General features: G+C 46.6%; 1 protein-coding gene across 1 annotated transcript in view; it reads right to left on the bottom strand.

Moving 5' to 3' along the window:
* ECT2L (epithelial cell transforming 2 like) overlaps window positions 1-27,726 on the bottom strand; it is a 71,963-nt gene that overhangs the window by 3,287 nt on the left and 40,950 nt on the right. Inside the window, exons 17-22 of the mRNA XM_040350531.1 lie at window positions 18,396-18,543; window positions 16,894-16,967; window positions 14,518-14,674; window positions 13,225-13,290; window positions 8,344-8,432; window positions 883-1,055 (exon numbers count right to left, since the gene is read on the bottom strand). Of these exons, the coding sequence (XP_040206465.1) occupies window positions 883-1,055; window positions 8,344-8,432; window positions 13,225-13,290; window positions 14,518-14,674; window positions 16,894-16,967; window positions 18,396-18,543 (707 nt within the window). The remainder of the gene's footprint in view (window positions 1-882; window positions 1,056-8,343; window positions 8,433-13,224; window positions 13,291-14,517; window positions 14,675-16,893; window positions 16,968-18,395; window positions 18,544-27,726) is intronic.

The raw sequence follows: 27,726 nt of genomic DNA, 5'->3' as shown, positions 1-27,726 counted from the left end.
CCCCTTGAAAATGCTTGTTACTGACCTAGAACATACATGTAGAAAGTCAAAGTGAATGTGTTGATCTGCAAATTTGTTCCGACTCACATGCCCCGTACACATGACCGGGTTTCCCGACGGGAAAACTGCGAGGAGAGCTTTTGGCTGGGAATCCCGGCCGTGTGTATGCTCCTCACAGTTTTTCCGATGGGAAAACTGCCCAAAAATCTCCTGACAAAAAAAGAGAACCTGTTGTCTTTTTTTCCCGCCGGGATTCCCTGCTGACTTCTTCCCAGCGGAAAACCCGGCCATGTGTATGAGAAAACCATCCGTTTTTGGCAGTTTTTCCGTCAGAAAAACTCTGATGGAGCTTACACACGGCCGCAATTCCCGGCCAAAAGCTCTCATTGGATTTTTCCTGTCGGGATTTCCGACAGACCTTGACCCATCGGGAATCCCGACCGTGTGTACAGGGCAACAGAATACGAACCATTTCACTGCATTTTGTACCTCAGGTGGCTGGACCATTCTTAATCATATTCAAATACAAATTACAGCCTTGATTGTTTGTGACTCCAAACTATACATTTTCTGGCAGCACAGGCCATGTTACAGAATTAGAAGATGGCACTGTCCGTTCCATAGTAGTTGCATTGATGTTTATCAAAACCTTATTTTCTCTACTAAATACCATAAACCATTATTGCTCACCAATACCACATAGTCATGTGCTACTAATAGTTTTGTATTTTATACGCAACTTATTTTCTTTCATTTCCTAAAGCCTCCATATTCTCTACACAGTTTTCTAGTAAGGTTAGGCCTGCTAATGAAGAATGTCTTTGTAGAATGAAATACCTTTACATTTTCACATAGACAACATTTTATTGTGTGTGAACTTACATTTAGTGTCCGGAATGTCTTCCACTAGCAATCGTGGCAAAGAAACGGAAGCCATGAACTGGTACGAGGTTGATGGTACGTGCCTGAATGGTGTATAGAAAATGTGACGTCTGGATATAACGAGTGCATCATTGAAAAGAAAAAGACATAGGTCACTGATGTGCTCATAGATCCTGTGGAAACAAAGGAAAGCCGTTCTCATATATCCAGATAGTTTAATTTCACCTTGCATACGAGGTACAACTCTGAACAAACTGTGACAGTGCAGCTATAATGCAGCTATAATGCAGCAGAGACATATCAAAGAAAAATATCGTTTTACAGTACAACATAAAAAAAATTATATTCGGTCATCCTCAATATAAAACCCCTTATGAAAACCATGACTTGAGTCTCTTACAGAGCCAGCTTTTGTAATATACACTGTATTACCAAAAGTATTGGGACGGGGGGCGTGGCCTGGAACGGCATGTGAGAGGACGTAGCTCTCACAGCTCCTGACCTCGATCCGGTACCGATCCTCCCTCAGCCACAATACAGACCGGTAACGGGTATATGCTGACCCCAACTGATCCCGGGACCTCGGGGGAACCTCCGCCAGCTCTCTGCACGAGGGGAATGGTCAGAAAAGTACTTTCTGAGCCGGGTCCCGAAATCCAAGATGGCGCCGCCGCGCTCTCTGTGAAGGGGACCCCTCGAGGCGCTGACAGGATGAAGGAGCACGGATCCAAGCAGCAGAAGTCTCAGGGTAAGGAAGCACCTAGAGACATGCTATACTTCACTCAGAAGTTAAACGGACTGGCGGGGGCTGATAGTGGTGGACGCCCTGGGCACACTGATTCTGACAGGCATGATACACAGGCCTTGGCGGCCATATTTGCCGAGCATAGTGGAGAAGAGGAGACTGATCTGCCTGACCCGGGGGCCCAGAGCTCAGGGGATAATGATACACCTGGGGCTAACCAACCCACACTGGCTGACATATTAAGGGCTGTTAACCTGGGCAATGCCTCCGTAAACACCGTCAGGGAAGAATTGTCATTAATGAGACAGGACTTTCAGAAAATGAGGGAGCGCACCACGGCCGTGGAGAGCAGGGTGAGCGAGGTAGAGGACCGCCTGACCCCCATAGAGCGAGAGGTTAAAGCCGCATACCAACTGGCGAGGGAGGCCACAGACAGGGCGGAAGATTTTGAAAATCGCCTTAGAAGAAATAACGTGCGCATTGTCGGTCTCCCTGAGAAGGTGGAGGGGAGAGATCCCACGGCCTACGTGGAGGGCTGGTTGCTGGACATTTTTGGGAAGAATACCTTCTCTCCCATATTTGCAGTGGAACGCGCTCACCGAGTGCCGGCTCGCCCTCCCCAGCCGGGGGGGCCACCCAGGCCGATACTGGCGAAACTATTGCATTACAGAGACAGAGAAACAGTGCTGCGCCAGGCAAGAGAAAGGGCTAATATTCAACATAATGGGGCCAGGGTGTCCTTTTATCCTGACTTCTCGGCGGAGGTGCAGAGACGCAGAGCCAAGTTCTTTGATGTGAAACGCAGACTTCGGCAGCTGCAACTACCATATGCCATGTTATACCCGGCTAAGCTGCGGGTGGTAGTGGAGGGGCAGGCGCAGTTTTTTGAGTCCCCTAAAGATGCAGCTAACTGGCTAGATCGGAACGAGCAACCCCTGAGAAGACGACTACGAGAGGGAGCAGAGGAGGGATAGTGATGCCCAGGCCCATAGCGGGGCACCGAGACACATATGGAAAGTGGGACAACACGTTTGGCTGGAGAAATTGTGTGATATGTTTATCTTGTTAACCTCTGGCTGAGGGAAAATATATTGCTACAGATCAAGATGAGAGCTTCAGAAATCTTTAATGGCGAATCTACAACACGTGACTTGTTCTGGCCTCGGAAGTTTGAATGGGAGGCCTTGTGCGGGTCTTGCCCTGTTGGCAGGATCCAGAGTAGCAGAGTTGATTTGGGCAGCGGTTTGCGCCCTTTGCTTTTTTTTTCTTTTACTTCTTTTTTTTCAGCTTTTTGAATGGTGGTACTACAGACTGATTATTGCAACAATCAACATGAGCAGCGTGAAGATCGGGTGGTTATTTCTATTGTTTTTGGCACCGGGCACATGGTCTGAGGGGAGTTTGGACCTAATGGAGGTACATTTGCTTGGCACTAACTTTTCTTTTTCCACATGGCAGAGGTACCTATAGTGTCGTGGAACGTGAGAGGACTTCAATCCCCGCTTAAGAGAACTATGATACGTATGTGCCTTAAAAAGTTCCTACCGGGGATTTTTTGTTTCCAGGAAACGCATCTCACAGTGGACACTATTTGCTGTTTACGGTATAACTGGGTATCTAAAGCGTACCACTCCACTCACACCTCCTACTCCAGGGGGGTGAGTGTTTTGGTGCATGGCTCCCTGGACTATCAGGAATTGGATAATAATATTGACACGGAGGGGAGATATGTTTTTCTCTATTGCAGGTTGGGGGATTTGACGTGTATTCTTGCATGTGTGTATGTGCCCCCCCCTTTTGCGGCGACGGTGCTGCGGGCACTGATTGCCTATTTGGATGGCAAGCCCGAGGTGCCGCTGCTGGTGATCGGGGACTTCAATTGCTGCTTGGACCCTGCGGTGGATAGACACCCGGCTGTAGGAACCTCTGCCCTCTCCAGGGGTACCCCCCTGGCGCGGTTGTTGCAAGAGGTGGGCTGGGTGGATGTCTGGCGGCAGCGGAATCCAGGTGTTAAGCAATACTCATGCTTTTCTAAATCACATGGCAGCCTGTCTAGGATTGACCTGGGGGTGGGAAACGCACACATGCTTCAGTATGTTTCTAAAATGGAGTATAGACCTCGCAGCGTATCTGACCATTCCCCTTTGATCGTGCATTTGGTGGTTTCCCAACCCACTGAGCTCCCTAAGGCCCCCTGGAAATTCAATGCCTTTTGGCTAAAATTATTTGATACTCCTGAGACCATAGAGGAAAGTGTGAGGGGGTTCTTTAATGCTCAGGATCCACAGGGATCTTGTGTACAACAGTGGGAAGCTTTTAAACTGTTCCTGAAAAGGGTTTTAGTAACGGAAATCAACAAGGTCAAGAAGGCCTCATCTGCGTTTCTGTTGGAACTGGAAGGGAGGGTGGAGGTTCTGGAGGGGCAGTTTGTCCTGGACCCCTCTGACTCGGCCAGAGAGGAGTGGCAGGCCGCTCAATCTGCTTATGAGCGGGTGCTTTCCTCTGGGGCCGAAAAAAAGAGGTTTTTCTCTAAGCAAGCGTTTTTTGAAGAGGGGGAGAAAACAGGCCGCATGCTGGCGCGTATAGCAAATTCACAGCAGAGGTCTCCAGCTATAGGGGCCATAAAATCCAAAAAAGGGCCCATTGTTAGTAAACCCGAACTTATCATGAAGGAATTGGCGGGGTTCTATGAAGAACTGTACCGCCCTGGTACTGCCTATGAGGCGGTTGATTTGGAGCAGTACTTGGGTGGCTTGGCGTTCCCCAGGTTGACGGTAGAGCAGAAGGCGGGGTTGGAGGCGCCCATTACTGTGGAGGAACTTCAGGAGGCGGTGGGACTATTCCCTAACTGTAAGGCACCGGGGGAGGATGGGATTCCCATCGAGGTTTACAAACAACACGCGGAGGTTTTGCTGCCAAGGCTGCTACGGGTGTTTAATGCGGCCCTGGGGGAAGGAGTACTTCCGCCCTCCATGGCAAAAGCAAATATTGTCTTGCTTCTTAAACCGGGCAAGGATCCGGTTGAACCAGGGTCCTACAGGCCAATCTCATTGCTGCAATGTGATATAAAGATCTTGGCAAAGGTCTTGGCACTGAGACTGAATACTGTCATAACGTCCCTGGTGCACGGAGATCAGGCGGGGTTTATGCCGAATAAGTCCACCGCCATCAACTTGCGGAGGTTGTTTCTAAACATGCAGTCTGACGCGGATAATGTAGGACACAGGGCCTTGCTGTCTTTAGATGCGGCCAAGGCATTTGACAGCATTGACTGGAACTACTTGTGGGAGGTGTTGGCGCGATTCGGGTTTGGAGAGAAGTACATAGCGTGGGTCCGTCTACTGTATAGTCGTCCGGCGGCGGCTATCAGGGCCTTCGGGTGTCTGTCCCATGGATTCGCGTTGGGAAGAGGGACGAGGCAGGGATGCCCGCTGTCCCCTCTCCTCTTCGCATTGGCCATTGAGCCTCTGGCCATGGAGATTAGGGCCAATCCGGGTATAGTGGGGTTTTGTTATGGCCCCCTGCAGGAGAAGGTGATGCTATATGCAGATGACACCTTGCTTATGCTGGGAGATACTGATGCATCTCTGAGGGAGGCCATGGCAACCATTACACGATTCGGGGGGTACTCTGGCCTGCAGATTAATTGGTCGAAGTCGGCCCTGCTATTGTTAGATGGTGAGGCCACACAAACGGTGACATCGTCCTGCCCTATACCGGTCACGAATTCCTTTAAATACCTCGGGATTTATGTAACGGCCAACCCCAGGGATTTTAGCCATTTAAACATATCCCCCCTGCTCCAGAGGTTCCGGGAAAGGGTTAAGTCATGGAACAATCTCCGTATCTCGGTGGCGGGCAAAATAAACCTAGTAAAGATGATATTAATGCCGCAGCTGCTGTACTGTCTCCACAACGCCCCGGTGGTGATCCCTTTAAAAATCTTTAGAATAGTGAACACTATCTTCCGGTCCCTGATCTGGAAGAATAAGACGCCAAGAATTAAACTTGAACATCTCCAGAGACCCAAGGACAACGGCGGGCTGGCGTTGCCCAACCCGTGGTTGTACTACCTTGCGGCACAGCTGCAACACCTGGTGGGGTGCTTCGGGAGGGAGCCGGCTGGTTCCTCTGGAGCACTGATGCTACACACGGTGGGGGGTGGGCCCATCCCCGAGGCACTTGAGGCCCTGGCTTTCGCCAAACCTAATAAGAAATACCCCACGTATAATCTTATACAAAAGATATGGAACAAATGCAAATATGTACAGCAAGCTGATGGATACACTGACTACAGCCCCCTATGGCATAATGATACTTATACAGAACTGGCTAAATTACAGATTGGTGGTGGATGGAAAAGTCATGGGGTCACACACATTAAACATGTATTTAGACACGGGAGGCTCAGGCCGTTCGAAGAATTTCGGGTGGAATATGGGCTACCGTCTTCGATGCTTTTTCAATATATGCAGCTTCAACACGCAGTGAGGGCCCAGAGTAGGTCATCTGAGTGGCATTTGTCGCCAACTCCGGTGTTTAGTCTCTTGAGGGATGCTGTGTCCTCGAAGGGATTTATCTCTGAATGTTATGCCATCCTACTACAATACTTCTTGGGACAGCATCCAGTCATGGTAAGGGAAAAGTGGGAGAGGGACGTGGGGCAATTGGATGGAGAACAATGGGAGGAGATATTCCAGGGGGTGAGTTCCTGCTCATTGAATGTGGCTCAGCGACTCACTCAGCTATACATTATATTTAGGGTGTACTACACGCCGCGAAGGTTACAATTGATGGGAATGCAAACGGATGATATGTGTACTAGATGCAAACGGGATCACGGGGACCTCATACACCTCCTGTGGAGATGTCCCAAGCTGCACAAGTATTGGTCTGAGGTGACGAGTACTATTAATTCTGTTTTTGGGGTATCCATGCCTGTGGACCCCAGAGTTGGTTTACTGGGGGTTTTGGAGGAACATGTTGAAGAGGTGTACACAAGGGAGGCGGTGCAAAGGGCGCTGTTCCAGGCCAGAAAATTGATTATGATACACTGGAAATCTGAGACTCCTCCGACTTTAAGGGAGTGGATTGATAAGATGGGGGGAATGCTACGTATGGAGAAACTTATCTACCAACATAGGGGAAGCAATCGTAAATTTGAAAACCTCTGGGCTCCGTGGCTGGATGCACCGGGGCTTTCACCGGTGGATCTGGTTATGGATAGGTTGCTGGGAGCGCAAGTGGGATAAATGTTATGACTCGGGGAAACGTGTACTAGGGGGGATGAGAGAAATGCTATGTGACTGCAGTGCTCGGTTGGGAATGGTTGATGAGAATTGTTTTCATGGTTGTGCTGTGTAATATTGAATGCCATAAATTGTATGCCACCTTATCATTTTCATCAATAAAAACTTTTTGTTGGATTAAAAAAAAAAAAAAAGTATTGGGACACCTGCCTTTACACACATATGAACTTTAATGGCATCCCAGTCTTAAGCCGTAGGGTTCATTATTGCGTTGGCCCACCCTTTCTTTACAGCTATAACGGCTTCAACTCTTCTGGGAAGGCTGTCCACAAGGTTTAGGTGTCTATGGGAATGTTTGACCATTCTTCCAGAAGCGCATTTGTGAGGTCAGGCACTGATGTTGGACGAGTAGACCTGGCTCACAGTCTCTGCTCTAATTCATCTCAAAGGTGTTCTATCAGGTTGAGGTCAGGACTCTGTGCAGGCCAGTCAAGTTACTCCACCCCAAACTCGCTCATCCATGTCTTTATGGACCTTGCTTTGTGCACTAGTGTGCAGTCATGTTTTAACAGGAAGGGGCTACCCTCAAACTGTTCCCAAAAAAGTGGGAGCATGAAATTGTCTGAAATGTCTTGGTATGCTGATGCCTTGGGAGTTCCCTTCACTGGAACTAAGGGGCCAACCAAACCCCTGAAGAACAGCCCCACACCATAATCCCCCCTCCACTAATTGATTTGGACCAGTGCACTAAGCAAGTTCCATAAAGACACAGATGAGCAAGTTTGGGGTGGAGGAACTTGACTGGGCTGCACAGAGTCCTGACCTCAACCCGATAGAACACCTTTGGGATGAATTAGAGCGGAGACTGCGAGCCAGGCCATCTCGTCCAACATCAGTGCCTGACCTCACAAATGCGCTTCTGGAAGAATGGTCAAACATTCCCATAGACACACTCCTAAACCATTTTCTTCTGGCAACAAAAAAAGCCAATGGCCAGCATAGGATAACCCCACCCACAGATATCATGCCTCAGTAACTTGCTAGTGTTCTCATGAGAGTACTGTAAAACCTTGAATTGCTATGCATACTAGCTCATTATGCCTTTGTCTTGCAGGTCTTTGTTTTTTTTTGCGATGTGGGTTTACGACCACAGACAGAAGCCACTCCTCAGTAAAAGGCACATGACAACCCACCTGGCACCAGAAGGACTCTCAGACCATGAGGAACAAAATTCTCTGGTCTGATGAAATAAAGATTGAACTCTTTGGCCTGAATGTCAAGGGTCATGTCCAGAGGAAATCAGGCAACGGTCATTGCCTGGCCAATATCATCCCTACAGTGAAGCATGGTGGTGGCAGTATTATGCGGTGGGGATGTTTTTCAGCGGCAGGAACTGGATCATGGAAAAGAAGAATGCAGCAATGTACAGAGACATCCTTACCATACATATATTGCACAAATTATTACCTCAAGGATGCACTTATCTCCTCATTGGCACATTTAAGCAGATCCACGTCTTGTTTGTAAATAAGATGTCTGTTAGCCTCTATTAGATTCTGAAACAAAGAGTAACAGCATTTTATTCATTTTCAGAAGAATCAATGTAATGTGGAAAAGACAAAAGAAAGACTTAATGAAACTGTATTTTTTCTAAAGAGGTGCAGAATGTTTGGAGATTAGGTGATACTCTTCATTGGCAAACCTAAATAATTAAGGATGAATGCTTTCGGGATAAATTCCAATTTCAAGATAATTTTGTAGGCTTTATACTTGGTCTTTGTTCACACCAATGCGATTTGACAGTTCCAAATCGCACTTCATTGCCGACTCATGTTGCAGAAATTATGAAAAAGATTCCTGCACAATTTTTTTCCAATTGAGACTTCTGTTAACCAATTGCCGACCTGCCGCATTATACTGCGGCAGGTTGGCTTGGCTGCGCAAATCACCGTAGCTGTACGTCAGCTGCTTTAAGAGTAATAGCAGGCACGCGCCGACCACAGAGAGGCAGATTGGGGATCTGTCAATGTAAACAAACAGATCCCCGTTCTGACAGGGGAGGAGAGATAGATCGTCTGTTTCTAGTGATCAGGAATAGCGATCTCTCTCTCTATTGTAAGCTAGAAGTGTTTTTCAGCTTTTAGGAGTAAAAAAAAAAAAAGATGCTTGTTGGAAGCGATTTGCCAGCAAAAAAAAAACAAAAAACTGATTTTCAGCGTTTTTTTTTCTTAACCAGCAGTCCACTGGCGTCCTTAGCAACCAGTGTATAGTTTGTTGTTAAGGAGCGGACTGGCAAGCCATCCACTGCGTCCTTAACAACGGAGGACTCATCAGCTGTCAGCGTGGCTCCCCACTGATAGCTGAATGTAAAAAATACATTTGCCAACAATAATAGAAAGAAAACAGTGCAGGGGTCCCCCCCAATCCATACCAGGCCCTTTTGGGTCTGGTACGGATTTTACGGGGAACCCTACTCCCAATTTTTTATTAAAAACCTCAGGTCTGATATAGATTTTTAGGGGAACACCACGGCAAAATTATTTTGTGGCATACCATACTCTTATCCAAAGCATGCTGCCTGTGACGTCACTGAGTGCCCCTGCCCTGAAGTTTATTTAGCGGTGGGAAGCGCAGGAGCTCTCCAAGATTTCAACAGGTGCAGACTTTTTTTTTTTTTTTTTTCGGGTCAAGGGCATTCATCATGATTGCCTAAGGATCTACACTAGGGGACATTATTGGAAAAAAAACAATGTACCCAATATTTTTTCAGATGGGGGGGGGGCAGGATCTGGGGGCTTCCAGTTTCTTATAAGTCACCCCCACAACCACCGGGCCAGGGCTCTGTGCCCTTTCAAGCCGGGGTCATGCCGTGAAAAGCGGCTCCCGCGCACAAGTAACCTCCAGGAGAGACGTCGCCGCTGGAGAGGGGGGACAAGGACCGCTGCGGGGGCTTCGATCTAAGGTAAGTAATTCATAATGAGTTAGTATGCTAGTCATACTAGCTCATTATGCCTTTTGTCTTTCAGGTTTAAAAAAAAAAAATTCGGAGGTTTACAACCACTTTAACCTGTGTTTTACTATAGTGTGGAAGGTGCTTTCACTAGGGGAAGAGATGAAATGTATTCCTGCTTTGCAGGGACACAAATGTTATCTATTCCCTCCTATCAGAATGGTGATCTGCCTTGTTTACATAGGCAAACCGCCGTTCTGCTCGATGATCGGTGGGTGCTGGTGAACATCGAGTCCGCTGTACCCGCCGTGATCACATATATACGTGAGACGGCACACGGGTGCCGTCCTGTTGCAGTAAAACTGCTATAAGGCGGACCTTAAGTGGTTAACTTCCTGTCAATCACATAAAGCATATATGCAGCGTCAAGAAAAGTGGGTTTCTAATGCCCAGTATAAGGACTGCCATGGCGACCTGAGATTGTATGCTGAGAGATCGCTCTCAGCACACTAACCAAACGGTCATCAACAGCTTCTGATTGAGAGTTTCCAATCATGTGACTGATGTGAAAGCCAATCACAGCGATCGCATGATATAGAAGCTGTTCCACCTCCTGGGCATTAAAGCCCACGTAAAGGACCACCAGGAGGAAGTGTTAACGGGAAAACAGACCAAGCTGTGCAGTAAAATTGGCAGTTAGAGGATTGTAAGAAACCATTTAACACTGACGGGTGCTTACAACGGTCAGCTTTTATTTATTAAAGTGCACTTGGAAATGCAGTCGCTGTAAATCTGAGGGGTAGATCTGAAATAAGGGGAAGCTCTGCTGATTTTATCATCCAATCATGTGCAAGCTAAAATGCTGTTTTTTATTTTCCTTGCATGTCCCCCTCGGATCTACAGCGACTGCACTTCCAAGTGCACTTTCAGTTGTAGTGCAAAGTGGATGTGCCTTTCATAAATAACCTCCAACGTGTTGCTAGGACCGTGACAAATATTTGTAGAGAAATAAACTGGAGGTAATTATGTCTAACACTTAGGCACCTTTCACACGTGCGGACCGTATGCCCGTTTTTTCATCCATCCGTTTGCGGATGAAAAATGGACATGCATTGGTCCCTATGAGTTTGCGGGTGTCAGCGGATAAACACCCGATCTTGTCCGCCTCCGCAAAGATCCGATTCTGCAGACGGAAGAAAACCCTATTTTTCCTTCCGTCTGCAGAGCTGATCAGATGAACACGGACATACGGTCTGTGTTCATCCGATCCCCCCATAGGGGAGAGCCGAGAAAAAACAGGGCGGTCCCTGCACAGTGTGCGGGGACCGCCCTGTCATACGACGACTCAGTGGGGATCAATGGAGCAATCCCTGCTGAGCAAACGGAGGCGGATCATTACTGATCCGCCCCGTGTTAAAGGGGCCTAAGTTGGTTTTTGTGTGTAAACTTTATTATGAAGTTTTCTATTTGCACCATTAATTGTTAGGACTCAGATCACCACAAGTATCCAGGCAACCAATGACATGTGGCTGAATTTGAACAGTGGGTGGAACCTGAGCAAGTGACAACCTTTGCAAGAAATGCTAAGTTAAAAATGTTTAGCACTTAAGGTCAGTGCCTACCGCCTACTGCAATAAATTCATGTACCCAATGTAGGTCTGCTAAAGTCTACATAGAACTTAAAGTGGTTGTAAACCCCACTTTATGACTTTTACCTACAGGTAAGCCTATAATGAGGCTTACCTGTAGGTATAAAGAATATCTCCTAAACCTCTACGGTTTAGGAGATATTCCCCCCGCAATGCGCCGCTGATTGCAGCGACACATGCGCAGCGGGGATCCTCGGTGCATACTAGCTCATTATGGCTTTTGGCTTTCAGGTGAAAAATAAAACATTTAATCGCGGGTTTACAATCGCTTTAAGAGACCCTGTCACCATCTTTACAAAACTGCAGAAATTTTTTTTTTTAACAAAAATGTTATTTGAAATGCTTATATGCAGCATTGTTCGTTTCCACAAATTATATTTGTATTCACTTGTGATGTGCCTTTGATTTGCTAGACAATGCAACTACTCCAGGAAAGTTCTTAGCATAACTCCCCAACCCCTCTTACATTCTGGGAGTGTCCAACTAATGTCTGTGTGGCCCAGCTCCTCCCTACATAAACTTTTATGTAGCTTCCATGGAAAGGGGAAATACTATAAAGTAGGAGTCTCCAAACTTTCTAAACAAAAAGGAAATGTACCGTCTTCCAGACTTTAGGAGGGCCGAACTGTGGCCAGTTGGTGTAGAAAACACCCCAGCTTCAGTGGAAGCAAACAATGCCTTAGGCTTGGTGGTCAGTGAGAGTAAAGATCAGTAGGAGCAATAGTGCTCCATCATTGGTATTAGTGGAAGGAGTAGGGCCCCTTGTTGCTATCAGTGGAGGAATAGTGCCCCATCATTGGTGTCAGTGGGAGGAATAGTGCCCCATCATTGGTGTCAGTGGGAGAAATAGTGCCCCATAATTGGTGTCAGTGGGAGGAATAGTGCCCCATCATTGGTGTCAATAGGAGGAATGATGTCCCACTGTTGGTGTCAGCAAAAGGAAGTGTGTCTCATTGTTGGTGTCAGTGGGAGGAATAGTACCCCAGGGGCTGGATAAAAGCTAGCAAAGGGTCACAGTTTGGAGACCATTACTATAAAGTATCACTTGATTGTCACATCTGAGTCTACTTGGAATTGCAGAGATCACATCCAAGATGCTTGTGCAATTTAAGGTTCACTTTAAGTAACGAATCAGCCTGTTGATGTTCCTTTATTGCTTGCCCTAACCCTCTCTTCCCTTGGGTGTGTTTAATTATTCTCTGTGCTGAACTACGGACCACCAAGGCTCTGATGAAGGAGGTTCGCCTCTGAAACGCGTAAGCCATATTGCCGGTCTGATACCATCTGATCCGTGCTGTCACTGTGTTGGTTTGGCGATGCTGTGTACCAGATTTATGGTCTGTCCATAACTCCTTTTGTGAGTATGACTATTGTTTTAACTTATTTAATAAAACCCTTTTAAACGGTAATACACTAGGTCAGTGCGCTCTCCGTTTTCTTTTCTTCTCTGTGCTGGCCCAGCTGTCTCCCTTCCTACCTGTGAAGGGAGGAGCAAAGGGGAATGCTATAAACTAGTGTCACTTGAGTAAAAGCTGTAAACGTCTGCTGACATGACATCCATCCTAGCAGCGGTCTCAGGGCTGGTGGCTGTCTACCCAAAGGAGAATGATGAGAAGACAGCAATCAGAAGTTATTCTCTCAACTGAAAAAAATAGACCTCAGGCACAATCTTCACCTCATCTCACAGAAGAGACTAATCTTGGATGTAAAAGGTCTGGAATCATTTATACTCGTGCAGTTACAACTTACAGGACAGCCTTGGATTGTCTTCTGAAGATCTGTCAGCTCAGTGTCCTTTTCTAAGGCAGCTTTCACCTGCAAAAATGTCATTTTCATGTTAGTAAAATCTGTTCTTAATGTATAACCCAAGGCAAAACTTGATTTCTGTTTTTATTAGAGTGAGGAATACTAGAAAAAACTGTCTGCTTGATACTGCTGTCTATTGGACGGTCTAATCCGCTGTCCCTGGGATACCACCATTGCCTCCAAACCAGGAAATGAGTGGAAATCTCCAACTCCAAATCTCTTTATCTACCTACCTACATTAATAATGAACGCCATGCTGTTGATAGAATTTTTTTTGTCGTGATTCTAGCAAAAAAAGATGTGTATCAGGAGTCAGACCAAAGCTGGTCATACACTAGCAGATTTTCAAATAACCATTCATACAAATATTCTCAGTACATTCAATGATATGACAAATGTCATTCTAGGGTACTTCAATTTGCTCATTTGCATTTTCACGTCATTATGGTCAAAAATTATCTGACCTCATTAATGATTGGAAAATTGAGTGAACATTCTTAGAAAAAAAAATTCACTGAAATTCTAGCGTAAAACAAGCTTTAAGGTAGCATTAATTATATTTAAATTATTCTACTGTGTTTAAAATGGTTGTAAACCCTTACAGACCACTTATACCTACAGGTAAGCCTAGATTAAGGCTTACCTGGAGGGAGATGCAACAAATATCTCCTAAACCTACACGGATTAGGAGATATTTCCAAAAGACATGTACTGATGTCTATGGAGCATGCGCCGTAGACATCAGCGCGCAGGCTCACTGAACGTGCCGTTACTAACGACGATCATGCCGTTAGTGCCGGCACACGTCATTGCGGCTCCGGCCAGTCACTAAAAATACTGCTTAAAGTAAAAAACAAAAAAAAAGTAGAACTCCAAGTGGAAGTTTTGTTTTCCCATGCAGTGAGGCTGCTCCTTTTGTCCATGGGTAGTTACCCGATCCTTTGATCCTCCGCAAACCCCCCTCCCCCCCGTCCAGCAGTGGAGCCAGTTTATGGGCGTAATGATGTCAGGAACAATCCACTGACAAGACCGCTAGCATGCAGGGGCAGGAACCGGTCTTGCGCTCTGAGGATTGGCGGATTAGGTAAGTAAATCTCCGCTCTGCAATCCCCTAGACAAAAACAAGCAGTTAACCCATGCAGTGTGGGTACGGCCCAGCTGCATGGGAAGATACAAATTTTGTCTGGAGTTCTTCTTTAACCATTTTCTGTTACTGATGCATCATAAATAATCAACCTGCAAAATAAAATCCTTGTACTGCTTCATCACTGTAATAGCTGTGTTTAAGTCATTGCGATCTTGATGCTCCGGAGGAGTATGAAGACGAAGAGCATACAAGAGGTTCACATACTCATCAAATCGAACAGACGGGATTAATAGCAATTCCTGTAAACTAATAGAAACAGACAAAAAAATATGTTTTAATTAAACTTTAGCTCTATTTTAAATCAATATTGCATATATAGGTGCTACCTAGGGTGGTCTGCATAGGAATGTCTACTCCTCCAGACTGACATCTGTAAGCTTTCAGTTACCTTTAAATAGTTTATTTGATCCAAACTGGTCCAAAAATAATAGATCCCTTTACCAACACATGCACCCCCTGTCAACGCTGAATACAATGTTGTACATTACAGTATTCAGCGCTGTGTTCAATCAGCAGGATCACGACTTCCCATCCCACTCCCAGAAACAAAAATCAAGTTGGGCTGTGTGCTGTTCAGCCATTCACAGAAAGCTTTGTATTTTTAGGACCAAACACATGGCTTCCTCCATTTAGCTGAGGTGGAGAGGCAGGTGAATGAAATGTGAGAGAAAGCCCTGGATTTATTCAAAAAATGCAAAGCCTCCTGTGAATGGCAGAGCCTGATTCAGCTTTCCGTCCTGCTGCCAGAACACAGCGCTGTATACTGTATGTAGTGGATTCTGCATCGTTTATACAGCGCTGACGGGATGCATGTGTTAGTGAAGAAAATAGTTGGTTTGGATCAGCTTGGTTCAAACAAGCTATTAAATGAAAGCTTGAGTTAGGCTTTAAAATTTTATGAGTCAACAAGTCAGCGAGGACAAGATATTTCAGAAAAACACTAGCAATGGCAGCCTATATATTTCTCTCAGAACAGGTTTCCCCTAAATGGAACACTGCCAAAATAGAAAAGAGTAGAATGCCTACCCCCCGCCCCCCTGCCATCATACAGCAAAGCATTGGGCTTACTAGTAAATGACAGGTGCACTTTTACACAGACCTTAATTAAGGAGAAACCCAAGATTCCTATGTCATGTCATAAACAGTTTAGAGATAGGTGTATAATTACAAAAACTTGTTTTCCACTGGAGTATCATGCTGCTGGGTTATACTAGTATAAACTCCTACACAGGCTGTTTTTTCTAACTGCAAACTGCATAGAGTTTTTTTTGTCACTAAATTAATCATTTGCCATCACGGTAACAAATGTTTAGGTATAAGTATTGCCCCACCCCCATCACTTACCCGAGTCCTCAATCAATCCGGCGCTGTGCCTGTCCATAGTGGCTCTCTCCTCTTCTCCTTGCTCTCACAAGCTTGGCTGAGAGCAATTGACTCCTGCTGCTGTTGGTCAAATCCTGTGACAAGAAAGTGGGGCCAACCTGCACTGTCTCTGTCAATGGAAGGAGGCAGTGTGGGCCAGGATCAAGCCCACAGGCGTGCCACGATAGGAAGCAGTTTCCTATTGTTTCATGCAGAAAAGAGAAGGAGCCAAGAGCACTGGCAGGGGACCAGAGAGAGAAGAGGAGGTTCTAGGCTGCTCTGTGCAACTCCATTGCACAGAGCAGTTGGATTTTTTTTTTTAAAAATATCACTTACAATCACTTTTAGTTAGGCCTAGCTTTGCTCATTATAATACAAACAAGTATGCCCCCACCTATAACTGGTCTTTGCAGCAGGAAGCACTGGAAGGGCGACATATGTTAAACAAATACAAAGAGATTTCCAAGCTCAAACTTGCCAACCAGCCAGCGACCAACCAAATTGACCTGTCTAGCAATATGCGTTAAGAACTGGGGTTTAATCTGCACATATTTGCAGATACATGCGTAAGCTACATGCCCCATCACGGCACCCTGTTTTCTGTAGTCCCTAACTCTAACTTTTGAGAGTCTCCACAGTGGAAGCACGTGCATTTTAATGAATAGGCAGAGGGCATGTGAGCCTGGAGGGAGCCCATCCCTCCTTAAAGGTACAAGGGCACACTGAACACCCAGCACATAGCACTATGGCAGCAAAGATGTCAGTGCTTTGCCTGACCAATATAATTAAAATACAAAGTGGCCACTGCCCCCACCTATAACTGGTTTTTGCAGCAAGGAGCCCTGAAAGGGCGGCGTATGGCAAACAAATATAACGATTTTTGTAGCTTTGCTCACTACAATCGTCACTAACCCAGAACAATTTTGCAGATCGGGAGTTCTGACTGCACTCCTGCCTCCCATGCTGTATATTGGTTTCAGTTTAGGTTTGCCTAATTTTAAACAAGATTCACTGAGCCCTTGGCGTATCTAACCTGAGCATAGTCACTCACTGCTATTTATAATATACGCAATAACATTAAAAGTACATACATTTTTACTCACCTCATCATTTTAGTTATGACAGTTTGATCATGTCTCTTCAAGAAAGCTCGGAAAGTTGGCATAGCTTCCCTGCACTACAAATACACAAATGAACATGATACACATTCTTTGATGAAGACACAACTATACTTCCTGTCTCTAGACAGCTTTACCAGTAGATTTACATTGAATGTGGGTACAGGGATCGCAACTGAATGTGGTTTCAGGGGTTGCAATTGCGAACCAGCCCCATGCTCCTGGAGGCCCGTGCGGCCCCCTGAATACCTGGATAGGAGGGGTGGGCCAGCGGCATGTAGAGGAAACGATCCATTTGATTTTCCTCCTGCAGCCTTTCAGCAGGGTGATCGGTTTCTCTACATGCAACCCCTCCTATCCACCTCCTGCTGTGATCGGGCCCTTGTGTGGTGGTCCCCTTTCTCCCACCACCCCTCCCTCCCCGCCCTTTCTCTCCCAGATCACTGGCGGGGGGAATGTGTCAGGATGGAGAGTGGGGAAGGGGCCAGTAAATGTGTAATTTACCGATCCCTTACTTTTCTTAATAGAGACAGTGATCCGTAATGATCACTGACCCTGTTCATGTTTACTATGCTTCAATTATAAATAGTCAGGAAGCTTTCTACAGAGCTATTCCTGTCCTGTATAAATAATTGTATACATTTTCATATCAGTTTACCAGTATAGATTATTATAAACAACCTCACCTATCTTTTTAACTGCATGTCAGGGTGTTGGCAGGGGCATCTGATAAGCAAGCTATAATTTTAAATAGATGTGTTATCCAATACTACATTAACACCTTACTAGGATGATTACCAGAAAATACTACCAAAAGTGCAGTGGTGGCTGGTGGGTTTTTCTTTGGGGGGGCGGCAAACAAAACACCCCCCCACAGCGTGACAATACCACCCCCCCCCCCCGGGGCGGCCGGCAGTGACACGCAGCTCCAGTATCCGCTCATCCAGCAGCTTCCTCGCCGTGTGTCTCCTCTCTCTTCCGCCTAAGCGCTAGGCATCTAATAGGATCGCCTTATGCGTTGGCCAATCGGGAAACCGGTCTCATGGGGAACTTAAGTGTGAAAATACCGAAAATGTATTTATCGTCATAACTGGGTGGGCCCGGAGTGCAGTGCTCTGTGCCGAGATCCCACCCTTTTTTAAAGCCTCTGGCTCTAATCACGTGCTTCAAAAATCCATAGTCCGGCGCCCTGATATGTAGATCAGGGGGCCAGACGCATGGATGGGGCGCGAAACCCCATGCAACCTCCATGCAAAAGTGATCATTTAGCTGCACTAACAAATGAATTTTGCAGAATCTGGTTCAGATCACCTTAGCACTTATGGCACCACAATACCTCCCTATGATAGTAGAAGAAGTACTTTCCAATGTAGTCACATATACAGGCAGGAAAATATGTTGTAACTCTACCTGTCCAAAAAGGTGGGATCCAGCCATTTACAACATGCTGACATTTATCAGAAGTATTTTTTGGAGGTTGATGGTACCTTGTCAATTGTTTTTAGAATCACAGTGTAGTTGTTGAAAAAATTGGTGTATATCTTCAGCTTTGATCCAAATTTCATAAAAACGTCTCCTAAACACTGTGCAGGTCCCCATTCTTCAAGTCTTTCCATCAACTCTGTTAGGAGCTGCCTAAATCCAAAGCAAACATGTATTATTATACTATTCATTTGGGATTTTCAACTGCCACTTTATCAAATGACAGGCCTGTCATGAAAGAATCAAGAAGGCTGCTATTACTGACCATTTCTACTGCAAATGCCAATTGTCTGGCTAACATACTGATTTATTGGCTTCAATGCTGCATGAGTTATGACCTGAAACAAGTATAAAAATAAAGTTTTTTTTTGTTTGATTTTATTTTAACCACTTCCTGCCTGCCATATAGCAGAATGACGGCCAGAAAGTGGTTGTATTATCCTGAATGTGGGCCATATGATGTCCAGCAGGGGAAAGCCGCGGGGGCACGCAGCGCGGCAATCAGTAATGTGGTGTGTCAGTCTGACACACTGCATCTCCAATCCTGGTAAAGAACCTATGATGTAGGCTGTTTATCATGTGATCAGCTGTGTCCAATCCTGGCTGATCACATGGTAACCAGGAAGTGCCGTTAATTGTCTTTCTTTATCGTACATCACGGGACACAGAGCAGCATAGCCATTACATATGGGTTATATAGTGTACCTTCAGGTGATGGACACTGGCACTCTCCGACAGGAAGTTCCCTCCCTATATAACCCCCACCCATAGTGGGAGTACCTCAGTTTTTTCGCCAGTGTCTTAGGTGTTGGTGCACGTTGAAGGTTGTGCCTGCAGTTTGTCCTTGGGACCAGGGCCAGCCGACCGGATCCGTCCAAGGTGCTTCATAGCCAAAGTGGACGGTACCCGGGCCCCAATTCGTGGATGGGGTTTTGCCTATAATGCCTCTCCTTGGAGGGCTGGACTCTGGGTTCCAGGACTGGGTTTTTTAACCTATGAATACCTGCTGCCAGTAGTGCTGTATAGGTCCAGGTGTGTGGTGTTCCTGACTTGGACCCCGGTCCCTGAAGGTCTATGACCATACCCACGGTGAAGGGGGAAGATTGGGCCTCTTGCATGAGCAATACCCTGCGGCGTGGAAAGGTAAGCGGGGGGCCTACGGAACTTGGTTTGTCAGTGGGCTCCCCACAGGGGACTCTGGGGAAAAGCCTTTTTTATGCCTCTGTGCATGGGCTAAAAGAGAAACCACAAAGTCTGCATGACTGGATGGCTCAAACACCCAGGTATACTGTTCCTCTGGCTGGGCTAATAGACTGCTGCTGCTGCTACAAGGTGTTTTGCTCCATGAAATGTAAAAGGGAGCATGTCAGGTTTAAATTACTTACTTCCTGATGTCTGTGTGTCTCCAGCAGCTCCCGGGCTCCTCTCCCCACATGGATTCTGCTTCCTGCTTCCTGAGAGCGGCGTCGGGAGCGCGCGCGCGCGTGCGCGCGCACTGTTATAGGCGCCGACGCTGCGTGGAGGGGCGGGGGACGCCCAGGGAGTTCCCTCCCCTCTGTACATCAGAGGGAAAAACTCTATTTAGCCTGTCAGTTTGCTGAAGGCTGTGAAGGGACACGGAGCAGCGATGCTGAGCTGAGCAGGATAGGTTTGCCTATGTTATGCTGACACAGTGACACCTAGTGGCCGTTTTTTTGTACACACCTTGCTAAAGAGCTGTTTAAGCTCATATTTTCTCTGAAAAGCCGGTGTACTAAGTAGCAGTCAGAGTACTTAGTATTTGGTACTCTCTTAGCCCAGCATTAAGGGAAGCAATATTAGGATATGATTAAGCCCTTGGGGCTCAATATTGCTATCTCTTGTTAGGTTTTGGGAAGTTTAGTTTCTGTCTAACATTACCCTAGCCTAAATTGTTTTCCTCATTTATTTAAATGTGTGTTTTTCTCCAGCTATTACAGTTAGTTGTATATTAGCGGAGTATCTCAGATTTGTTATTATGGCTCCTAAGGGTGCAGGGAACGCTAAAAATGCTAAAGGTGTTAAAAAGCCGAAGGGTTCCCCATCGGGCTCGGAGGATATTTCCCAGAATCCACCTGCCCCTACCTCCCCGGAGGATCCGGAGGTTGCTGCCCTGGGTGAGCCATCGGGGTTGCTAGGTGCTATGGCGGGCCCTATTCAACCAACTCCTTCCTATGTCACGGAAGAGATGTTAGCCTCCACCTTGGGTGGATTTGAAAAGAGGATGGCCGCTCTTATTACGGCCTCTTTATCCGGGAAGAAGCGGGCTAGGTCCCCGTCTCCCAGGTTTGAATCTCCTGAGGAAGATGTCCTTTCCACTGAGGAATTGGAAGATACAGGAGACCAGGCTGAGGATCATCTGGACCATTTGGGTTCTGAAGATTCTACTATAGAAGAACCTTTTTCAGCTTCTCACGCAGAAAAATTGTGGGTTCAGTCCTTAACGGATATGGTGCGGTCAGCTTTTAAAATGCCTTTGCCTCAGCCTCTGGCCTCCGCTGTGTCCTCATTGGGCTCCCTAAAAGCGCCCCAAGCCAACCTGGTGTTCCCGGTCCATCCTTTGTTAAAGGACCTGATATTTCAGGACTGGGTTAAGCCAGACAGGATTTTTTTGCCTCCTAAAAGGTTCGCAGTTATGTACCCTTTAGAGGAGGAGTTTTCAAAAAAATGGGCTGTCCCCACTGTTGACGCAGCCATATCATGTGTCAATAAAGCTTTAACATGTCCAGTGGACAATATTCACATGTTCAAAGATCCTGTGGATAAAAGGCTTGAGACCTTACTAAAGGCATCCTTTTCCACAGCGGGGGCAGTGGTCCAGCCAGCTGTAGCTGCCATTGGCGTCTGCCAGGCTTTAAAAGACCAGGCCAAGCAGGCCCTAAAGGACCTCCCGGCTCAACAGGCTCAGGACTTAGCCGATCTACCTAGAGCCTTATGTTTCGCGGTAGACGCTATCAAGGATTCAATCCAACAGGCGTCCCGCCTATCCCTGTATTTGGTCCACATGAGAAGATTACTTTGGTTAAAGAACTGGTCTGCAGAAACCCCCTGCAAAAAACTCCTTACAGGATTCTCCTTTCAAGGAGAGAGATTGTTTGGAGAAGATCTTGACAAATATATTCAAAAGATCTCTAGTGGTAAGAGCACCCTTTTGCCGGTTAAGAAAAGGTTCCGAGGTCCCTCTTTTAAGCGCCCAACCTCTCCAGTTCCAGGGCCCTCATTCTCTAGGCAGTATCGACGGCCTCCTGGACGCGCAGCTGCAAACAGGCCCCAGGGGCAAGCTGCAGGGAACAAGAGACCGTGGAACCGTAAGCCGGTTAAGGCTGCCCCTAAGGCAGCCTTGTGAAGGGGCGCCCCCACTCTCTCGAGTGGGGGGAAGACTCCGGTTGTTCTCGGAGTTGTGGGGGGCCCAAGTTACCGACCAATGGGTTCTGTCCTCAGTAACTCAGGGGTACAAGCTGGAGTTTCGGGAGTTCCCCCCTCCTCACTTTCAAATGTCAAGACTTCCAGGCGACCCTCAGAGACAGGCATCGCTTCTGTCCGCCCTAGAGCGACTCCTATCTCAAGGAGTGATTATGGAAGTACCAGCAGGGGAGCAAGGACAAGGGTTTTACTCAAACCTCTTCGTTGTCCCGAAGCCAAACGGCGACGTCAGGCCTATTCTGGACCTAAAGTTATTAAACCGCTTTTTAAGAGTCCGGTCTTTTCGAATGGAGTCCATTCGTTCGGTGGTGGCCACCCTCCAAGGAAAGGAGTTCTTGGCCTCCATCGATATAAAGGACGCATACCTGCACGTTCCGATTTTCCCAGGCCATTACAGGTATCTGCGTTTTGCCCTAAACTATCGGCATTATCAGTTCGTGGCTCTTCCGTTCGGACTAGCCACGGCCCCTCGGGTTTTTACGAAGATCCTGGCCCCCGTATTAGCCATCCTAAGGGAACAGGGCATTCTGATCATGGCCTACCTAGACGATCTTCTGGTAGTCGACCACTCAGCGGCCGGTCTAAATCGGGCAGTGTAGCTAGCAGTAAACTGCCTAGAGTCCCTGGGTTGGGTTCTAAACCGGGACAAATCGGCTTTACAGCCCACAAGAAGGTTGGAGTATCTAGGTCTGATTTTAGATACAAGACAACAACGGATCTTCCTGCCCCAGTCCAGAGTGGACTCGATAAGGGAGTTAATCCACATAGTCCTAAGCAGCACAAGGCCATCTATACGCCTCTGCATGCGCCTGTTGGGAAAGCTAGTGGCCACCTTCGAGGCAGTGCCCTATGCCCAGATCCATTCTCGGAGGCTACAGAGAGCAATTCTCGCGGCCTGGGACAAAAGACTCCAGGCCTTGGATCTTCCCATTTCCCTTCCCTATGCGGTAAGGCAGAGCCTGTGTTGGTGGCTAGTCACAAAAAATCTTCTGAAAGGAAGATCGTTCAATCCCCCCTCATGGAGGATAGTAACCACGGACGCCAGCCTATCAGGTTGGGGTGCAGTCCTAGACGGTTTAACCCTACAGGGGAAATGGTCAAGGGCAGAATCAGCCCTACCCATAAATGTCTTAGAGATCCGAGCAGCTCGGTTGGCTCTTTTGGGCTGGACGGAGGTTCTGCAGGGCTCCCCAGTAAGGGTACAATCCGACAATGCCACTGCCGTAGCTTATATAAACCACCAGGGTGGCACCAGGAGTCAGGCAGCCCAAAGGGAGGTAGATCGGATCTTTTCATGGGCAGAAGCCCATGTCCCCTGCATCTCAGCTATCTTTATCCCCGGGGTGGACAATTGGCAAGCGGACTTCCTCAGCCGCCAACAGATGTCCCCAGGGGAGTGGTCCCTCCATCCCGAAGTGTTCCAGGTCATTTGCCGGAAGTGGGGTACTCCGGAGGTGGACATTATGGCGTCCAGATTCAATGCCAAAGTAGCAAACTTTGTCTCTCGAACGAGGGATCCATTGGCCTGCGGGACAGATGCCTTGGTGTGTCCTTGGCATCAGTTTGCGCTAATCTATGCCTTCCCTCCAATACGGATGCTACCCCGTCTTCTTCACAGAATTCAAAGGGAACGCAAGCCAGCGATTCTAGTGGCCCCAGCGTGGCCCCGAAGACCTTGGTACTCCTTGATAAAAAGGATGACCGTAGAGGAGCCTTGGGTCCTCCCTCTACGTCCGGACCTCCTCTCACAAGGGCCATTCTACCACCCTGCCTTACAGGCCCTAAATTTAACGGCCTGGCGGCTGAGTCCCTGATTCTCAGAAACAGAGGCCTTTCAGGGCAGGTCGTTTCTACCCTTATAAACGCAAGAAAACCAGTTTCCAGGTTAATATACTATAGGGTGTGGAGGGCCTATATTACCTGGTGTGAAACCAGGAAATGGGATCCCCGCAAATATACTATTGGGAGAATCCTGGAGTTTTTACAGTTGGGAGTGGAAAAAGGTTTGGCGGTCGGCACAATCAAGGGGCAGGTGTCTGCCTTGTCGGTCTTCTTCCAGAGATCGTTGGCTGCCCATTCCTTAATGAAATCCTTTTTACAAGGTGTTATTCGGGTGAATCCCCCGATTAAAGCTCCCCTGTATCCTTGGGATCTAAATTTGGTTCTATCGGCCTTGCAAAGGCAGCCCTTTGAGCCCTTGTCCGTGATTCCTTTGGTCCTTTTGACTAGGAAACTAGTGTTTCTGGTGGCCATGGCATCCGCCAGAAGGGTGTCGGAGTTGGCAGCCTTGTCATGTAAGGCACCTCATTTATTATTGCATAAGGACAGGGTCGTTTTGCGGCCGCTTCCGTCCTTCCTGCCTAAGGTGGTATCAAATTTTCACCTTAATCAAGATGTGATTCTTCCATCATTTTTTCCAAAGCCTTCTTCTAAGGAAGAGAGGTTACTACATTCCTTGGATGTAGTTAGAGCTGTAAAGATTTACTTGGAAGCTACAGCCCAGATTCGTAAGACGGACGTCTTATTCATTCTGCCGGAAGGGCCCAAGAAGGGCCAGGCAGCGTCTAAGGCCACTATTGCTAAGTGGATTAGGCAGACGATTATTCAGGCCTATGGCCTGAAGGGGAAGAGTCCACCCTTATCGGTTAAGGCTCATTCCACTAGAGCTATAAGTGCCTCTTGGGCAGCGTATCACCAGGTCCCTATGGCTCAGGTCTGCAGGGCAGCAACCTGGTCATCTGTCCACACATTTGCAAAATTTTATCAAATGGACGTTAGGAGGAACGCTGATTCAGCCTTTGGGCAGGCGGTACTGCGGGCCGCAGTTTAATCTCCTCTTGTCCGGTGGCACCTCTTGTTTGGTTTTTTCTGGTTGTCTCCCTCCCCTCATGGAGCATTGCTTGGGGACATCCCATATGTAATGGCTATGCTGCTCTGTGTCCCGTGATGTACGATAAAGAAAAAGGGATTTTTATTAACAGCTTACCTGTAAAATCCTTTTCTTGTAGTACATCACGGGACACAGAGCTCCCACCCCTCTTATGGGGAATTTTGGGATGCATATTGCTTGCTACAAAACTGAGGTACTCCCACTATGGGTGGGGGTTATATAGGGAGGGAACTTCCTGTCGGAGAGTGCCAGTGTCCATCACCTGAAGGTACACTATATAACCCATATGTAATGGCTATGCTGCTCTGTGTCCCGTGATGTACTACAAGAAAAGGATTTTACAGGTAAGCTGTTAATAAAAATCCCTTTTTTCCTCTGTTCGCGCTGACAGGCATATGTAGAGGAGAGCAGATTGGCTGCTCTCCTGACAGGGGAGGTCTGCGCATTGAATATCAGTCCAGACCCATTGAGGATGCCCACCAGAGACCACCAGGGATGTCCACTGGAGACCACAAGGTATGCTCACTAGAGCCCACCAGGGATGACAATCAGTGCCCATCAGGGATGCCTACCAGTGCCTCCTGATCAGTGTTGCGTATCAATTCCATCTATCAGTGCCACCTATCTGTGCCGTCTATAAGTTCCCATCAGTGCCACCTATGAGTGCCCATCAGTGTCTTCTATTAGTGCTGCTTATCAGTGCCACCTATCAGTGCTGCTTATCAGTGCCACCTATCAGTGCTGCTTATCAGTGCCACCTATCAGTGCCCATCTGCGCTGGATATAAGTGCCTTCTCATCAGTGCAGCCTCATCAGTGAAGGAGAAAATGTACTTATTTACAGTTTTGTAACAGAAAAATTAGGAAAGAAAAAAAAAACCCCAGTGGTGATCAATTATCACCAAAAGAAAGAAATGATAAAAAAAATTTTGGGTACAGTGTTGCATGACTGCGCAATTCTCATTCAACGTGCAACAGCGCTGAAAATTGGAATGAGCAGGAAGGGGGTGAAAGTGTCCTGTATTGAAGTGGTTAATAGGACCAGTGGGTTTTTTTTTTACTATAAATCATAGTATACATTTTATTCTATCGTTTATCCTGTTTAAATTGACACAAAAATGATGTTTCTTGTACAAAGCATGGCAGTTATTTTGCAAACAAAAAATAGGCACTTAAAAAAAAAAAAGATGTATGTGGTAAAAAATATATAATAACAAACAAAATAAATTAAAACAAATGTAAATATTCATAGTAAATAAAAAAAATATGCAGAAATACTTGAAGAAAAATTTCAAATAATAAGAGGAGAATTGGAAGAAGGAGTTAATTAGAGCCGATTAGGATTAAATGTCCGCGGTGACTGCTTACTGGCAGTATAGCTCAGGTGGGTTCAGAGTAGGATTCCAACATACCCGAGATCATCCCTGTTGTTAATGAGGGTAAATAAGCTTGCAGGGTGCATATTGGCCACTACTGTGTGCCAGGAAGTTATGCTGCACACTTGTCCATCACAAAACAAATAATTTTGATAAATAAATTGAGTAGTAACTAAGGCCCCCGGATATTCCTAAAAGCTTATATATGAAAGCACTTTAGGCCAGATTCAGGTACAAATGCGGCGGCGTAACGTATCCCCTTTACGTTACACCGCCGCAAGTTTTCAGCGCAAGTGCCTGATTCACCAAGCACTTGCGTGTAAACTTACGGCGGTGTAACGTAAAGCCGTCCGGCGCAAGCCCGCCTAATTCAAATGGGGCGTGTACCATTTAAATCAGGTGCGTTCCCGCGCCGAACGTTCTGCGCATGCTCCGTTAGGAAATTTCCCGATGTGCTTTGCGCGAAATTACGGCGCCCCGACGGTTTTTTTGAACGGCGACGTGCGTTACGTCGTTTCACATTCCCGGACGTCTTACGCAAAAAAAAAAAAAAAATAATTGAAATTCGACGCGGGAACGACAGCCATACTTTACCATGGCTGTTCTAAAGATAAACCATGAAAAAGCAGGCCTAAGTTTGCGACGGGAAAAACCGACTAGCGACGACGTAAGAGATTGCGACGAACGCGCGTATCTTCGTGGATCGCCGTAATCAGCTAATTTGCATACCCGACGTTGGAAAACGACGCGAACTCCACCCAGCGGCCGCCGGAAAATTACACCTAGGATCTGAAGGCGTACAAAGCCGTACGCCTGTCGGATCTTAGCCAAAAGCCGTCGTATCATTTTTGTGAATTACAAATAAAGATAAGACACGGCAAATTTGAAAATACGCCGGAGTATCAGTATTTCCTCTGTGAATCTGGCCCTTTCTCTCTAACTGCTCCAACCCATAGTATGTCTTGCTGTTCCATAAGGCCCTATAGACACATCAATATAACTCAGTTATGCTCTAGTGCTCTGTCATTCATTCTGATGCAAGTATATGGTATAAAACGACATACCTGTCCCTCAGAGCACAAAAGTAAATATATTGTGTTAGCCAAAAGTAGAACATGTTTCTATTTTTGTGCATTGAGGCTAGCTAAGGCTCCATTCAAAGTGAACAGATTGTCTTTATGCTCCTTGATCTCTAAACTATCTCACTGCAACCATGCCATGCACATAGAACCATCCTTGCCTGCAAATCCCCAGGCTGCACACGAGTACAGTACTCTGTATCTACTTTTTAATGGTTTGTGACCACAAAAGTGGCCATACACGCTTTGAGAAATAATTCATTTATCTTCTGATTGATTTGTCCTGATAGGAATAATTAATTGATCTATAGTCGTCAACCCATTCGATTGATATGACATGGGAAGGCTGGGAAGAAGATTTTGATCAATAGTTGGACGATACAAATGTAAATTATTGATTTTATTTCACCATTGAATCTTATGAATCTATGAACAAATCACCTCATTGCTGCCACTCAACATAACACAGTCGATAATCTTCTGCCCTAGGTGATCAATTCTGACTTTTAAAAAAATTAAATCAATCAGAGAGTAAGTTAGGCCTATTCAAT

This window comes from Rana temporaria, chromosome 4 (assembly GCF_905171775.1).
Source record: "Rana temporaria chromosome 4, aRanTem1.1, whole genome shotgun sequence".
In the NCBI taxonomy this organism is placed as follows: domain Eukaryota; kingdom Metazoa; phylum Chordata; class Amphibia; order Anura; family Ranidae; genus Rana; species Rana temporaria.
Note: the sequence above shows the minus strand (reverse complement) of the source record. Positions and strands in the feature narration are given on the sequence as shown.